The sequence below is a fragment of the Strongylocentrotus purpuratus genome, unplaced genomic scaffold, assembly GCF_000002235.5.
Source record: "Strongylocentrotus purpuratus isolate Spur 01 unplaced genomic scaffold, Spur_5.0 spur5_scaffold_14, whole genome shotgun sequence".
Classification (NCBI taxonomy): Eukaryota; Metazoa; Echinodermata; class Echinoidea; order Camarodonta; family Strongylocentrotidae; genus Strongylocentrotus; species Strongylocentrotus purpuratus.
In genome coordinates this window covers 706,070-724,256 of record NW_022145599.1, presented here as the reverse complement: position 1 = coordinate 724,256, position 18,187 = coordinate 706,070, and the positions used below count along the sequence as shown (strand labels likewise).

General features: G+C 35.7%; 1 protein-coding gene across 1 annotated transcript in view; it reads left to right on the top strand.

Moving 5' to 3' along the window:
• The window catches only part of LOC100892218 (polycomb group protein Pc), a 33,949-nt gene that overhangs the window by 3,396 nt on the left and 12,366 nt on the right, over nucleotides 1–18,187 (top strand). Inside the window, exons 2-3 of the mRNA XM_011675148.2 lie at nucleotides 3,966–4,009; nucleotides 5,245–5,319. Coding sequence (XP_011673450.2) covers nucleotides 3,966–4,009; nucleotides 5,245–5,319 — 119 coding nt within the window. The remainder of the gene's footprint in view (nucleotides 1–3,965; nucleotides 4,010–5,244; nucleotides 5,320–18,187) is intronic.

Sequence of the window (18,187 nt, the reverse complement as noted above, 5' to 3'; positions counted from 1 at the left end):
GACTAACAGCAAGATGACATTTGAATATGATGGCTTGCTTCCAAGTTAAAACATCCTGCCTATTTCAATTGTTTTCTTTACGACTATTATATTACACCTGTTTCTTCCACAGCAGGAATACAAGTAGAATACAGTGTTTTGTGTTGATTGCTTGAAATGTGTCTAGCTAGATGAATAACCAGAGCCTTGGAAACTCTGGCAATAAACCTTGACCGGAGTCTGTTAGGAGAACAGTCAATATATTAAATAACATCACAAAAAGGCGTCTTTGCCACGACTACTAATGGTAATGCAGGGTGATCGCGTGTGTATTTTCTAGACGAGATATTGTATCAAAAGATTATGACGGATAGTCCATTAGTATTCAGATAGTACAAATCGATAATCCAATATTCAGTCAAGTTGCTTTTCAACGTACTCTTAGGAGCTTCAGACACATCAATCACATATACTTGAGCAAAAAAAAGGGGGGCGGGGGATAGGGGGTGGGGGTGCCATCTAAGAAAGTATGTCGGTCTAACAGATACATTTTAGGTCTTTGCCAAGCTTGCGATAATTGGGGATCAAAATGTATATTGTGTCTGACAACAATCCATATCCGTAAGATATGTATTTTTCTTCTTTGCTCTCAAATTATTTTCATGAGTTCAATCTTAATTTGTGTGAATTATGAAAATATGCTGCTTTGCATTATACGTCTATGTCTGCCTTCATTGAATGTCCATTCTGATGAATTCGTGGTATTCCATTATCATGATTCATACCTTTGTGACCTGGGCGAAGCAGCATTTGCAAACATAATCATTTACAATGAATTATTGATTTGAGTCATTTTCGCAATTTTATATTGAAGTGCTATAAGGAATGATCCGTCATGGTGCTGTTACTGATAGTGATATTACTTTGATAACTAGACTAAGTACATTTGCTTTAATCATGTTCACCAGAAACCTCAACAGCAAATGTATTCCAAGGGTTGTTCTAAAACAAACATGTAGGTGATATGTATTTCCTCATGACTGGAGTAATCTCTAAATTAACGAGTAAATAATACTCCGTTTGAAAAACCACTGAAATAAGTCCAAAGTCCACGATAACACATACTGATTTTTAAAACTGTTACATCAACTATGATAATAATAGCAATAATGATAAGCGCCGGTGTAGAGGGAAAGAGTAGAAAAATGAAGGAAGGATCAGGGAGGAATAAAAAGGGAAAAGAATAAGTTAAAGAGAGGAAGATATTTCTTCCCAGAATAGTTCAACCGCCTGTTCAGTGTCCTTATTCAAGTTTAATCCATTATCATGAAATATATATTGCATGTATATATTTTATAAACGTTGTGATATAGTTGTACTATGTAGATGGTACCAAGTTCTTTTCATAATTATTGTTATCATTATTTATTTATAACTATGCATTTTTCATGCCATTGCTTATTTGCTTGTCTCTTTTTAATTGTGAATATATCCTAATTAGATGTATCGCATTGACTCATGTAATTGCAATCATCAAGAGAGTTGTAAATCACGGGACACTGAGCTGACCATTCGTGCAACCTCAATGATTGGTCATTTATGAAATTGAAATAGGATGTGTGATCCTCAGCCATTGGTCAAGGCCGATGAAATGACCTATAAAAAACCCCAATATAACTGGTTTCGTAAGGCTAATTTCATAATTTATTATCTTCACAGAATCTCGTTGTAACAAGGATTGTGATCAACGAATTGAATTGAACGATGATTTTATTATTTTTCTCTTTCTATCGAGCTGTGTCACTCCTTCTTTCTCTCTCTCTCTCTCTCTCTCTCTCTCTGCTTTCTGTAGTTACCGCCCCCTCTCTCTCTCTCTTTCTCCCTCTCCCCCTCTCTATCTTTTTTCTCTTTCATGAAAAGAGAGAGAGAGAGAGAGAGAGAGAGATAGATTCCTTTCATCAAAAAGACTACTCTCTTTTTCTTTTTTCTTTTGTTTTAATGGTTTTTAATACTTCGTATAATTTCTGAGTTTTCGCGTTTAGAGGCTTAAGAAGGTGCTTTGTTGATGTTATATCATGCATGCCGTTGTTAAGCAAACGGTACGTGCACACCGAACGTGTTCCTATGGAGAGCAGACAATATGATTAGGAGCTAGAGACTGCTTATTCCTTGATTAGATTAAACCTAGACGGATCATACTATATCTTCACTCTCTAACATGACACACAAGTGAAATATATCATGTCCAGGAATTGAGGCCACTATTATTTTTCATAATAGCCAATGTTTACTGAAGTAATCATGGTAAAGATTTATGAAAATATCGCGATATCTGTTTGGTTAACCCGAATTGATCAAACTTAAGTTTCCAAATCTTTTTAGGGGTTTAGTATTTGGTAACGTAATGATCATGTGGGGGTAGAATAGCCTTAAGGCACACTTTCATCCGTAGATAATTTCTACTTTATTATGAATAAGGCATGTAAAACACTACAATCTCTAGCTCATCTTTTAAAAGAGAGAACATTAAAATATTGAATAAAATCTTGGAAATGAGAACATCAGAGATGACGAGGTATTTGTATTGGATTTTAGGTACGGAATATCCTCATCCGATTACATGTATTCAAACAAATTAAATATATAGAGACATTTCACATAAGTGATTTCAGAAAAATCTTCTCTTGGTGTAAATTGATGACCACAATTATGTGCAGCTATGTATATCTACGCTTGCCTATCCCCTTTTAAAATCATTTATTTCGATATCTTTTTGCATTTACCTGATTTGTTTGAGAAATGTGTAAATTTTTTGGGGAAAAAAAGGAGAATAATACAACCTTGTAATACTATCAAGCTATGAGATTCCCTCGGTAGCTACATGCCAATGTTGTCTACTGCGCGTGTCTTGTTATGCATGTTATAGACCCCATTGGATGCCCCATAGGTATATCCATCTGAACTACATCAGGGTGTACAGTACAGAAGAACGTTCTAGATGAGAATGACCGTAGGATCTGCGCTGTCACAAGACATGCACCTGTGTTACGAATATTGCGAGCGATGAATTATGAGCTCCGATGTCAAGAACCCAATTAGATGTAGAATGGTTGGTGAAATTGGGAACCATAATCACTATTGATGGGGAGCTAAGTGAACATGATGGATTAAGATATACTGATTAATTGGTAAGGCTAGTAGACATGATGATGATGCATAACATTTCAACCGGCCTGCTCGCGCCTCTGTTTTCCGCAGGCTAATATGTGATGAGAAAGGATAACGACAAGGGGAGGAAAGAGAAGGGTAATCAAACATGCCAGGATAAATCGACTGAAGTTATTGTTAGCTGTGTTATAGGTCGTAGTTTATTGTGTTACATCCGTCGAATTAGTTCGACTCTGACGTTATTGTTACATCTAATACATTAAAAACACAATCTCAACTGTAAAAAAAAATACTTATATAGGATGTCGTTATCTCTCATGCGTAACCTGTTCAGATGAACATTTTAAATTGTATTTTATGTCATTACAAATCTTTATTCTCAGTTTTCTTATGTATAACTGATAATAACTGATAACTGAAATATGGCGTATATATTCAATACTGAATGAACGCCATTAAACTATTACTTGTATTTTACGAATTCATACAGAAACCTTACGTGATGATTTTAAACAGCTATTACAACATGTATACACGCGTATGATTTAAAATGACAGTTAAAAATTTCGAATAAGAAGGGGATGGTTATCACAGGTTGTAAAACAAGGTTTATGGAATAATTGTCCATACGATTTGGCAGAAAATAATTCGACATTATAAATGTATTATATAATAAAAAGTTTAACCACGAGTCCAGTAAATACATTGTAAAGAAAAACAGAAGAAGGAGACGAAGGAGAATAACAAAATAGGAAGAAATATTAAAGGTAGAGAGAACGTAATTGTAATCTAATTCTCTTCTTTTCCTTGTCTTTTAGGGGCGCTACGAGTACTTCGTAAAATGGCACGGATGGCAAAGCAAGTAAGTGATCAAGTCATCTAAGTTGATAGAAAATAATAATTAATCAACAATAGACCGAGAACACTCGGACCGACAACAGACCAAACAAACAAATTATAATACATTATACAATGGCCAAGAATCTACCATTGTTGAGTCGGTTTAGAGTCGGTCTGCCGGTGTGATTTGGGTATGATAATGACAAGACAATTTCACTGCATGAAGGGTTTCATCTGATTGGTGATGTTACGAGACAATACACATTTATTCTACTGTCTTTCCTTGAAAAGTAGAGAAGACGTTAAGAAGCACGATCAAGATCTAATTTTCATTCATTCATTTATTTATGACAAAGCTATATTCCCCTCATGAAACAAATACAATCAACCTGTGCAGCATAATCAAGTACAATTTTACCCCACTACATCCTCGTAAAAACCAATATTTATTTCTTTTTAGGTTCTCTATTTATATTAATAATCTCCGTCGATATGACTGTATTTCATCAAACTAAATTGTCTTTAAGCACCTCTTATCGCGGAGGAGTAAGATACAATCATGTTAATTACGTTGTGTCAGCCCCAGAAGGAGCCCTATGATAATTCTCTTGAATTAAATGAAACTATTTTTGAAGAAGACTGTAGTAATGCCTAGGAGTTGATGATGTCAAATAAATTGAATCTCAATGGAAGTATTAGTTATACAATGTTTCAGAAATAGAAATGGCAGATATGGTCGTAGATATTTCATTTATAAATAACACTTTTCACTGATGCAAAATAATGTTAAATTTTGATAATCTCGTATCTTCTTATATTCTCCCTCCAATTGAACCGTTGATTAACATTCCATTTGAATAGATGTATACCCTTCCTCCTCATCAACTTGAATCTTTTCCAGAATTAAAACAAGAAAAGTCACATGTACAAGTTGTAAGAAATTCCCTTAAGGGAAAGTCAGGATAAAAAGTTTCCACTTTTCATAGTACATCTAAACTTTGAACAGATTTAATCCGAAAATTATTCCTTCTTACACTGCAATAACGTTTTCCTTTCTGTCGCCATTTATAACATATTTTAAACACATCCATTCAACTTCATGTACATTGTGCACAAGTACAATGTTGTACTTACTAGTTACAACAGCATGTTGAGTGCATTAAAGATAATGGTTATTTGAACAAATAAAGACTATTTACCTGGCGTTGTACAGACTGTTTACTTTCCGTTTATTGATTTTCTTTTTTCTCGTTTCAGATTCAATACGTGGGAACCAGAAACCAACATTCTTGATAAGCAGCTTATCTGGGCATTTGAACAGGAGCTCGAGAAGTATGTATTCTATTTATATTTCTTCCTTTTCATTTGATTAATATTACACATGTTATATCAAAATAATGTGTGAGTGCGCGCCTTTTTGTGTGTGTATTACAGGGCTATCATTCGTGAGAGAGAGAAAGAAACACGAAGAGCGTGTATCTATGTACATGTATTGATATGATATCAATAAATTATATGACATAATCAGAAATAGGAGAAAGTAAGTTAGGAACAGAGATAAGGAAAGAGGGAGAGAGAGAGGGAGAGAGAGAGAGAGAGGAAAAAAGAGATCTCCTGAATAAAATCATACGCGGTTTACTACCATAATCTTGATATGCATACATCAAATAATATCTTGTAAACAGAGAGAGAGAGAGAGAGAGAGAGAGAGAGGAGGGGGGGGGGAGAGTGAGAGGCAAAAGAAGTATAGATCTCCTGATTAATGTTCATACTTACGTGGTTCACTATCATACTCTTGATATGCATAAATCAAACAAATATATTGTAAAAAATGTTTATGTGATGCAGTAATGCATGTAAGGCAAATTAAATTAAAGTATACATGTATATTCTTATAAAAGAAAATCTGACCATATTGTGTACTGTATATTTTGTAACCCCTATGCAATATGGACGTGTTTATCTAACAGCTGGAGATGACGTGAGAGTGTGATTCTTATTACCATTCAAGACTGGCCCGACAGGCCCGGCAGCCGATTCATTAAAGAGTGCTCTATATGATAGACTTCGCTGCCGGGAATAATAATTCCTACACTAGCATACCAATATAGGTCATGCTAGAAGATGAATTGTACTCTATGGACTGTAATAGTTTAAGACCACTTCCTCGACGCATTACTCGGAAGGAAATTGATTTTCAGTCCTCTTCGTATGAATGCTCTTAATATTGATGCCTCTCATGAAATGAATCAATCAACATCAACCACCGCGGGATATGCCCACTCTACCGATCTGATAATGTTTCAACTATTTCATTTTGTTGATCGAGCAATTATTATTTTTAATCCAATACTTGTTCGGGAAGATTAATGTCATGCAACCAGCTCGTTTTTCAAGTGTTAGTTAAATGTAAAGGGGGAAATGCCTGAAGTAGGCCTAAAGGAATTAGGATGAAATTGTCGGCATGGCTGTAGGTTGACTGATTTTGTAAACAATTATTCTAGTGATTGATCTAACAAAATGAAGTACGAATCAAACAAAATCAGAAAATCGAAGCCGCGTCATTTCAAAGGGTAGATTTGATTGGATAGAATCATTTAATTTTAATAAAGACACTAATATGTTGGTTAACTATTATGATCTCGGAAGACGAATTAGAAATGTGCCATTTTCCGGAAGTGATTGCCCTCTATAGTAGACAATCTACACACAACAAGAAATACAATGATGGGAGAGAAGTACAATAATGGGAAGATAATGAGATGCAGGGAGAGATAGAAAGAGAGATAAGGAGAGAGATAAAGAAAGATAGAGAGGGGAGAAGAGGGCATTGAAGTGATGTAAAGTGAGAAAGAGAGAGAGAGAGAGAGAGAGGGGGGAGAGAGAGAGAGAGGGGGGAGAGAGAGAGAGAGAGAGAGAGAGAGAGAAGGAGTAAGAGAGGAAAAGGATATACATGGAGAACGTTAGTATTTTGATGAGAAGGATCTCTATGAGCATCAAGCATTTGAGACACCATGGATGGAAGACTATGAGCTAGTATCAAACACCTACGTCATAAGCCCTGTAAGCCTACCATTATGACGTCACAAATCTGGGACAAGTAAACTTCACGCAAGATGTGAAGTGTGACGTAATCGGATCTATGAGCCAAGTTTAGGTATGTGTTGTTAAGGTCATGGTTCCTTTCAAACGCATCAATACCATTCAACCTCTATGCAATAACAACGGTTTCCTTGCCATGACGATCGACTTGGTTTGCTTCTCCAAAATAATCTCCGCGTATTTATTCCCCCTTTTGTACGATTCGGAAAAAAGTCGTTCGTAGAAAGAAGAGAATGGTGTAGTATGAGAAGGAAAACATGATAACATCGAAAAAGGACTAGAAGCGGAAGAAGGGGGAGGAGAAAGGAGAATATGAAGGGGGAGGGGAGGAATATAAAAGAGGAGGAGAAGAAGAAAAATCGGAAAAGAGAGAATGGGGTGACAAGAAAAAAGAGAACAGGAAATGAACATATGTTCTTACTTCTCCACTTATGATATTGTTTTATTATGGTGGCTTAGAGTTTGGTTAGTTTCTTTAAAACAAGTTTGAAACTTTTATCCTTGAAATCCTTCCATTTCGCCCCCAGCTTCTCTTATCGTACAAGCAGTTTCCCTGATAGATTAACGCCTCCGCCTTTCAATAAATAAAGTTTAATTTTTTAATTTTTTGCTTGAATGGTAATTTGAGTGCCTCTGGTCGATGTGGATTAAACAACACGAGATGGTGAAGTTCAATTAAAGTATATTTAATTCATTTCAATATTAGCTAGGAGTTTAGTTTACGCCTATCATTAAGGATGGAAATAATTGACTCTCTTTTCAAATGTCAACCACCATCGACTGCGTGCGACCACTTCCCGACAAATCTAATGAGGTTTTCATCACGTGATGGTTCCTTTATTGTATCAAACAAAACGATTATTAATCTGTTGATAAAAACAGTTCGTGTAAAATCTATATTCTTTAAACATAAAATGGACTCATTCTGAAAATTGTCTATTTGATGAAAGCTATTTAAAATGTCAAATAGTCTTTTCAAAACTTATGAGTGTTCGTGATCATGTGCTCATCCAGTGTATGACGAAAAAAAAGTTAGATGTTTTTTGTTTAAGTCTTTTGTACCAATGGTAAAGATATACAAAGGCAAATTTTGTCCAAAAAAAAATCGTACTTCCTTCACTGCGCTCAAACGTCACCCAAGACTGTTTACTTAGTCCATAACAGATTGAAACGCAGGAAATAAAGAGACATGGATGCTAAAAGGGACCAAGTTCTAATCTTGAAAAGATAGAAATCAAGTCTTACTACTGACTAGTATATTAACCTCTTCGCTATGTATGCATGTAGCATGATTCCTATGATGATGAAAAGGAAAACCCTCTTATTGAGTGTCCGGTAACAGAATTGGCTTTAAGATAATATTGATAAAACTATGCAGCGGAAATTATTGATACATTGCATTTTCACAGGATTCGTTTATCGGATGAAGTACGTTTTGACGTTCCCACACGTTAAATAAGTCTGTCGCCATGGCGGAGGCAAAGCAAGAGTTTTGTAAATGATTGTCCCATCTCGGTCGTTAGCTGCCCACTCATGATCAAACCATACACAAAGGTGATGGAGTGGGGTCCTTAATTGCGAGGATCATTATCACGATAAGCATTTAATCAAAGTTTAGAGTGGCTCAGTTTATGTTTGATCACTGGATGTGCTTTAAGTAGTGATGAGATCAGTCATTATTGGCAGTACAATTATTTTCTGAATTGCAAGTAATTATCAATTCATTGACTCATCGAAACAATTTTAAAGTCTGGTCCGCCTGTTTTAAAGAATTTTTATCAACAGAATGTAATAAAACCTCGCTTAAGTTAGGAATTTTACTGAAAATGCCACCAAATCACTATTTATTACTCAAGGCTATCTATGAAAGCATTCAATAACATCTACCGTTTAACTATTCCCAATGGAGTTGAGTCCACTATCCACCCCTTCTTGGGCTGTCGTCATTAGGCCGAAGGAGGAAAATAATTACTACGCCATTTCCTTTGCTCCTAGCCCACTGCTATCAATCCACTGCCCACGTGCTATCGAGAAAGCATTGGTTTGACCTGTTCGCACGTCATACCACAGTGCATTGTATATTCATAGGGGATTAGTTTTCAGTTATCATCATGACGGGATGATCCACAGTTTACTTTCCACTTGACAAGGGGCTTTATTTCGAAAGAAGTGTAATTTTGACGAGGAGGGCGAGATAGTAAGTGGGCTGAAGATATTTTTCAGTGAAAAAAAAAGATGCGAAAACGTGGGTATCATTTTGTTAAATATGAGCATTTTGAAATGTAGATCAACACCCCCTCCCAATATATAATGTCTATTTTGGTGATAGATTTGCTATTCTCGATTCACATCGATGATGTTTAGATGAAATGCAAAATCCGTTTTCTTCAAATCACTTTGGAAGTTGGAAGTGGGCAAGCAAAAATATATATAGGGGTCCGGTCAAACAGTTTTATTGTGGAGAATTCTCTATCAAGAACACGATTCAAATAAATCATTGCAAATCCGAACTTGTTTCCGTTTGAGTTTTCTCTCCCCCCCCCCCCCCATCCTTCATTTTCAAATGTCTCTTTTAATATGCTGCTCAGACTAGACACACTCGTTGATAGCTGACCCTTACCAGACGGTTACTTCTGTCTAAGATAGGACATACATGACATATTCATAATTCCTGTAAAGTTCTACAAAATTTGATGTTGGCTGCAAAAGGGACATTATTTTCTTTAAGTTCAATTGCTATGTGCTTTAATTAGCTACACGCAGTTAATATTCCAGAATGTTGAGAATGAATATAATGTTCTTTTTACTGTTCTTTCATGATGACACAGATGATAAGAACCACTCCGATTGATGCTGTACCTCAGTGATATCACGATATTCTTCAGTCCCTCCCATAGGAGTTGATGTAGTATATATTTATGGCTGCATATCTTCCATTAGTTTTTGTGAATTAGATTCATCTTAGCGGCTTTTTTAAAAGAGAGCTGTTAGTATTAAAATCGTTGTAGAGCTCTCAGAATAATCAAACATTGGTATCTTTGTAAATACTATTCCGGTTTCTCGGGGATTGCATTGACCCAAATAATTATTTATCTCCATACAGGTTCAATCAAGTTTTTCGTGAAAGCTTTTTAAAATTTCGTTGGGGTCTTGCAGGAATTCGGAGAATTAAGTGTGGGGGGAGAATTAAGTGTGGGGGGAGATAACATGAATATTGAATACTGAATGTAGGGCGATGTAATGATTTGCCTATGATGCCTAGCTCACATTGAATCCTTTGGATGGTTTCATTGACTAAAAAATGACTTAATTTTGAAGATTTGGGACATTATCTACCCCTTGCATCATATGTTCTTGCTTAACAGTGCCTAAGCACAGAGCATGGTTGCCCGATTTTCGACTAACATTTTTGAGCTCTATGTAATTGCTTGTTTGCTCGCACGTCCCTCGTTTGTTCCAGACTCTTAGGCCCGAATTCACAAAGGAGGTTTGTCGACAAACCTTGGTTTTTGTACGTCATATGACGCGTTTTACGCGTTTTTTACAAACCTGGTTTGTAAAGAAAAAAAGGAGGTTTGGCGAAACAAAAGAAGGTTTGAGCTCAAACCTTGGTCTGAGCTCAAACCTTGCTTTGTGAATTCGGGCCTTAGCGATCAAGTTTTTCCAATACTTTCGATCTCCAGTGGTTTACAACTTAATGGTAGTTTTGCGTTATTGTGTAGTTTAATTATTTTTCGTTCCTACCCAAAACATAACACATCGTGTTGGCATGGAAACTGATCGACAATTATGGTTTGCCAGGTAATGGGAATAGTTGTATTGTATCAAAATGTTTGTCAGAGAATGCAGTGTTCTTGTAGAGCAATTTGACTCAAAATGTGTTGGATAATTTGAGCTCCACGTGCTATAGCCTTCAAAATGGCGCTTTATTTTCACCTTGCAATAGGCATGGGGGTAATTACGAGGCAAGACGTGCTGAATTAGTGCCCAATGATTGGTCGTCTTGGTGATTGTATTACGACCCATGGCAATATATGTAATAGTCTTATTTAACCTTACGTGGGTGATATAATACAAACCTTTGGAGGTGAGTCACGTATGAAGTCTTCTTCCTCCAGGTACCATGCAGTAGGCTACCGGGGAGAAATGTGGGCTAACAAAATCATGCAATGAACTGATATTTCTATGTCAAGTTCCATAGTATAGCAACCGACAGGTATAAAATGCAATCAAAGTCGACTTCTTGCCCCCTACCTCTCTCTCTCACTCTCTGTCTTCTCTTTCTATCTTTCCATTTGTCTTTTGCCGAGTCAATGAGCTTGGTTTCATATTGCCATTTGAAGCCAGAAGGTGAGGCTAGGGTATACACATCTCTACATTTCTATTTCAATTTTTACAAGTTACATTATCGGAGTAAGATGACCGCAAATTTCACGAACTTTAGATTTGAAATCGTCATTGTAAGCTTTAAAAAAGAACAACATTATTATTATAGAATAAAGCTGGTAGTGTTACATGTCATACAGTTTATGTCGTTTGGTTGGCTACTAACTGTGCATTGTGTCAATGTAAAAATTGGATCCACATGAAAACCCTGTTTGAACACATGCTTTTGAAAAGTTGCATATCGGCAAGTCTTTCGCTTTGACTTTGGCACTGTCCAATCGAACTAAAAAAAAAATGGTATTTTATATCTTACACTTCGATCCCTCAATGAGGTAACTTGTGAGAGTTGATCCGTTATCGAATTCTCAAAAATTCTACATTTTGGTGGGCAAAAACCATGAGTGATATGTCGGTGTGCATTCTCGACCGGTTAATCTAATGATCGGGTTTCTACCGGGGGCAGCTGTTGACCTTTTCTTTATACCGCCAAACATTGAAGGCTAGAACTGACTCTGATAGATCCCTACCTATACCACCAACCATCCATCATATCCACTCCTCATACACACACGCACACACTCGCGCACACCACACACACACGCGTGACGAACGCACACACTCAGTGTATATGGAACTGGGGTATGCGGACACCATTTTGGAGCACTTGAGTTATCTAATACGCATACATGCGTCAAAAAGATATTGATAGGCGACAAAAATCGATGTGAGGCTTCTATAAACTCTTGCTTATCGTCAGCTAAGGTTCCTTCTCGGAAAAATGGACGCCACTGGCAAATACAAGATGATTAGAGAGCAAACGCTAGAAGGCAACCTTCTTTCATGTGCGAGTATTTCAATTTCCTCGCCTAGCACTAGCCTCAATATATTATTATATAAATAGATCGGAAATACCTCAGCAATATGCAGTCCATATCTCGTTCAGAATAATTTAATGATTCAATGTATATTCAAAGGAAGAATGGTACTTAACGCATTATGAATAAATAAATTACAATAGTGCTGTTCAAGTATGTTTCGTATTTGAAAATTGTTCATGTTTTATGCTGAATAGTAAACATTCAATGACGAACAAAATTAACATTGAATTTGTCTAAACCTAAATAATAATAATAATAATACGCTTGTGATAAGATTATTATGCTACATTCTAGGTTAGTGATTAACAGCCTATAGGAGTTTTCAAAACGCTGTAGCCTTTCTTTCCATAAACATAATGTCATATTTCATAGATTTTATGCTATGTTTGTTGAACCTCTTTGATCTAGAATCATATTTGGAATTAGACCTTCTGCTGGTCTGCATACAATATTTTCCCAATTTATATGTGTGACACCCATATCAATTACTGTGAAAAAAAAATAGAAAATAGAACACGCGTGCCATTTCAGTCGTTTTGAATCCTCTCTCGTTTCTTTTTCAGACAAACATCACAAGCGATTGCAAACAGGTCTCTTTGTTGCACGTCAATATTTTTCCATATGTCAGTGTAGATTTATTGAAATAGAATGTACCCATACAAATCCCGAACAATGACATGACTACTGACGTAAGCAACCGTTAACCCTGAGACGATGTGGAAACAATTATAGAGCTACATAATGTAAAGACCTATTTTGGGGGTAGATTTCCGTAGAAATTAATTTCCTTCTTTGGTAAATGTTAAAGACCATGTTATTATACCACAAATAGTTGTTTTATACAAGACGGATACAATATTTCTATTTTTGAACTCGTCTGGGATTATTCTAAAGTATTGATATGCTTGAAATAGGGTAAGTATGAGGTTCACTGTACTGGAGATACGATGAAGTTAACCGCATCCGTGTTCTGTCCACCCATACCGTCTTGGGAGGGGCGGACTTGTGTAGTGGACATCCAGTATGTGGGGGTTTCCACACAACCCTGATTTGACGGAATTTTATATGTGTTCTGAGAGTTGATTAACCCAAACAATCGAGGAAAATGTATGGACAAAAGTTATCCGGACGAAAATAGAACAGTAAACATCAACCTTTTATCAAGCTATTCCGATGAGTCTTGTGCACAAAACGGTTAGAATAATACCCCTTTTTATTTTACAGCATTCACAAATGTATATGTCCGAAAAGGAAAATTTTGGTTTATCTCAGCAAATGCTGAGAAACCGTCTAGCAAAAATGAAACCCAAGTCATTGAATTGAATTGAATTGAACTTTATTTCATTCATCATAAAAACATCATAACAAACATATAAAATACAAAACATAGCTTACAAGTTAAAAAGAAACATTTACAATACAGTACAACGACAAAAATATTTATGAATGTGGAGACAGCTAGGAAAGCCAAAGGCTTTATTGGTGCTGCCACCAAAACAGTAATAAATTATAATACAATATTATTTTGTTGTTTGAGAAGGTAATTAAAAAAAAAAAAAAAAAAAAAAAGCCTAAATAGAGGAGGAGGGGGGGGGGGGGGGGACAAAAATAAAACAAAAACCAGACCGTGTACATCATGATGGCAGGCATCTTTACAACAACATTTCCTTTCACCTGTAGGCCGATCGCCGTGAAATTCTGCAATCGAAATTGTAGTCCAAGTCTGCCACTGTTCAATGGTTCCATTATTTTATATCCTTGATATGCTTTCTTTCATTATATCCATGCTACCAAAGCTCATGTGAATTAGGCCCGTAGGTTAACCTTTTAGCAAACAAATCCATGTTATTATTTTCTTAACTCTGGTAAGTGTCTATTGATTATCATAAAACCTCTTTCTGAACTATCAATAGGTCGTTTCCCAGAGGAGAGGTTTACCTCTCAGTGAGCTTGACATTTCATCTATGAGAAGAATCTCTCGAGTATTAAATAAAAGAAATGTTCATCGTTATATTCCTTTTCTTCACTGTATCATTATGGGGAAAACCGATTATTGCTTTTATGGCATTTTAAGCATGTTTATTAATTAGCATAAGGAGCTTTTAAAGGATTATTTAGCAAATATTTAGTAATACTGTGTGTTTAAATCATTACTATTTGGATTTGGGAAAGAGAAGGGAACTCATAAAGCAATCTCTGCTGTCTGTTTCCCAGTTACCTTTGTTCTTTTCCTTTCACTCACAATCATCTATCCATAAAATCTTTGTTTCTTGCCGCGTTTATTACTAATATGTATTCCCTTTTATTCATTTCTCCCCGTTTAAAAAAAAAAAACTTCTGTTTTTACATTACTGCCTTTTCATTTAACTCACTTAATTCCCTCTCATGAATATTAAATGGCATTGATCATAATGACAATGTTAGTTTTTCTTATATACTACTACATGCATGGAACTAATTACTAACAAAGCACTTTGCATGCCGTTTCATACAGAAGCCAGTGGGCTGTTTTCTCATTGAGAAGATTGGAATTCAGAAAAGGGGAGAGCTATTTTTTCATGAAATGATGATAGACCCCAAACAACGACCCTTTTAGAGACACTATCCATCACCCCCATGTAAATAAAATGAATGGTAGATCTATTCGGATATCCGCTGCCTGCCTACCCACGCAATTCGACCTGCTATTCCACCCCTTATTTGCGTCAGAGTCTTAGGAAATCACAAATAATATTGTTTTGCTTATAGACTGCTCAAAATTGTTTTTGCTCCGTCGGGATGTAATTTCAGACGAGGCCGTTCTGTCAGACCTTTAGTCGCTTTATTATTCAGTTAAATATGGAGGCAAATAAAGCGTGTTCGCAATTTCAAACGATCGCTTCCGTGTTTCGTAAAACTCACCATTTATTACTGAGGGGAATTCAAATGTTATTTTGGTAGTGACAAATTGAATCGAAGATGACCATCGTCCGCCTACGGTCAGTTTCACTTTCTTTCCTTGATCATTTGAAAAGGTCAGTAATCGGTAACTTTTACATTCAAAACAAGAATTAGAGAGGGAATTTTTTATTAATCTTACTTTCAACAATAAGAAATTAATCATTAGAAAAATGACGTAAAATGTTCATGATTACAGAATCTTATTACTAATTTTGACAGTTTCTTGACGCAAATTGAATTAAAAGAGATTTTCATTTATCTACGTTTGTAAAGGATGATCTGATAAACCACATCATTTTACTTCTGTTATTTCTTAGAAATACAAATGCATAAAGGAAACTAGGAAAATCTTTATATTTTATGTATTGCTTTCAGTTTTGAAATATTTAGATAGATGGAAGCTCTGATGCTCTTTGAAACTATGTCCTTCAGCTTCAATATAACAATTTGAAAGATTACAGTTATGTCTCAATGCCGTAGCAATTACTCCCACCTCATTCCGTAGGTAGTTATATAAGCTTCACAAATAATTAAATGCCCTTTTTAAGAACCTTTTTTTTGTCGAAGAGAATACGAAAAGCAAGTGTTTTTAATTGAGCTAGCCTACGTCATTGGATGAAGTACGAAGTAAACTGCGGGTGTCAAGACACCTGGCCAAATCACTGCTTGAAAGGGATTAGTCAACTGAGAAACTATTCTATTCACTTGGATAAGACGTAGAGCTATCGATTGATTGTTACATGCTTCGATAAACAGAAGGTTCTTGAACCTCTTTTAAATCTCTCAGGACAACTCGAATGAAGTGTATTTGTAGACCTACATGTTAATTCTTAGGTCAGTGTAGGAGTTGTAATTGCTTTGTTCAATGTCGTTTGATTTGATAAACCATATCTAATACAAGGAGATGATCACTTAGTCCTACAAGCCAGGGAATGACTTTTAACAAGGACATTATTCTGGTCGTCCGTACATTGATCAGAAAGAGAAAACGGTCAGAGAACCAAATTAAATAAAGAAGACAGAACGTAAAAGAGGAATAGTTCTAGTTGGCTGTTGGAACGTGGAGAGTATTTTATGATTCTTGTTGAAAGTTAAAATCAAATGGAAAACAATTTACATGAACTACATTTCATGAACAACATGGGAATGTTCAAAAGATATTCATGATTCTTAAAGAATGATATCGAAATGCAACTGTAACTTTTATACATTTTATATACAAATTTGTGAAAATATATACATACGGTAACAATCTAATGTAACTCATTTATTTAAAAATACTAAAATATAGCAGATAAAAATCTATTTCATTCATGTGAAACCTTCACTCCTTCAACTTTTTATTCAATTTGTGTTCTGGCAATTGTAGTACAAATGATAATATCAGGTGCATTATTGCTTCGACGCCACAAACACATAGGAAGGAATCATCCATAAATTTGGATTCATTTAGTTGATAAACGACTCCGCATAGTACGTCATGCAATCAAGAAAATGGCGATGCCCATGTCTTGCTCAGAATCTGTACTTTATTCTTGCTTTATGCCTTTATCGTTCACTTTGGTGGAGAATCTTGGAGTCAGATTGATGGGCAAGAATGCTATAAATCTCTCTGAACAACTAAATTTATTCTTTGGGATTATTTCTCCTTTAAAGAATGGCATTAAAATAGCTAGTCACTGCTGTCAAGAATAATTTATTTGCCGATATGCGCCGAAATAAGCTTATCTACTGATTTAACAGTTTTATATCTACCTAGGATCTCAACGTGCAAAGACACGCAGACATTTTCTCCTTTCCTTCATTATAATTCATTCGGTATTGCAGTAATTCATTTTCAACCTCTGATTTTTTTCACAATTACTTTTGATTAGAACTCTCATTAGTGGCCTCAAAATAGTTCCCCGTTATTAGAATCAAAATACTTTGCTAAATATGAGATCCTCATCTCAAAGAAACGTGGTACATCTGGTTTGTATATGATTTTAATTAATGATAATGATAACAAAAGCATAAAATGCATATTATGTATGTGTTGCATCAGGTACTGTTTATATCGCTGAACTATCATTGACCATACTCTGGAAATCTAGCGATGCGGGTATGTACACAAAAAATCTATGAGTTGTTCAGTTGGGCATTTTGAGTTTTAAAAAAAAATCGGTAATCAAAAATGTTATGGTAAGGAGGGATTGAAAAAATGTACCCAATTTGCATCCTGATTTTGCCACTTGGTTTAGCATATATTATATATACTGTTCTTTCCTCCTCCTCGTGAAAGCTCTTATTTGATAATAAAGTGTTGTCTTATCTGGTATCAGTTTCACAAAAGAATAATCATGTTAACATCTTAAGTAGACGAACGAACCATTGTTCAGATAATCATGTCAACATCTTATGTAGACGAACGAACCATTGTTCAGATAATCATGTTAACATCTTATGTAGACGAACGAACCATTGTTCAGATAATCATGTCAACATCTTATGTAGACGAACGAACCATTGTTCAGATAATGATTTAAAAATACGCCAATCGCTTTACCTTTGTTACGTCATTGATGAGATACTGAGATCCGTGGAATGTGAATGGAGGGTTTACTGATGAGGAGGATATTGTTGTTGACAAAATAATATCCAATTTGATTGGATGTGAGTGGGTTGCTAAAGGCGAAGGCAATATGGTACCCAGCTGCATCCTCGATCAAAATGCATTCAATTAACATACATTGGATTGAACGGCCTTGTATAACATATGGGACACTGCCGTATGGGAATGAAAATATTTCTTTCACATACCGACAAGTCTGTCATTATGTTTGGGATTTAAGATTGCACAAGGGAATAGAATCTTTAATGCACATCTGATACCACGTGCTTAAGGACCCAGTCAC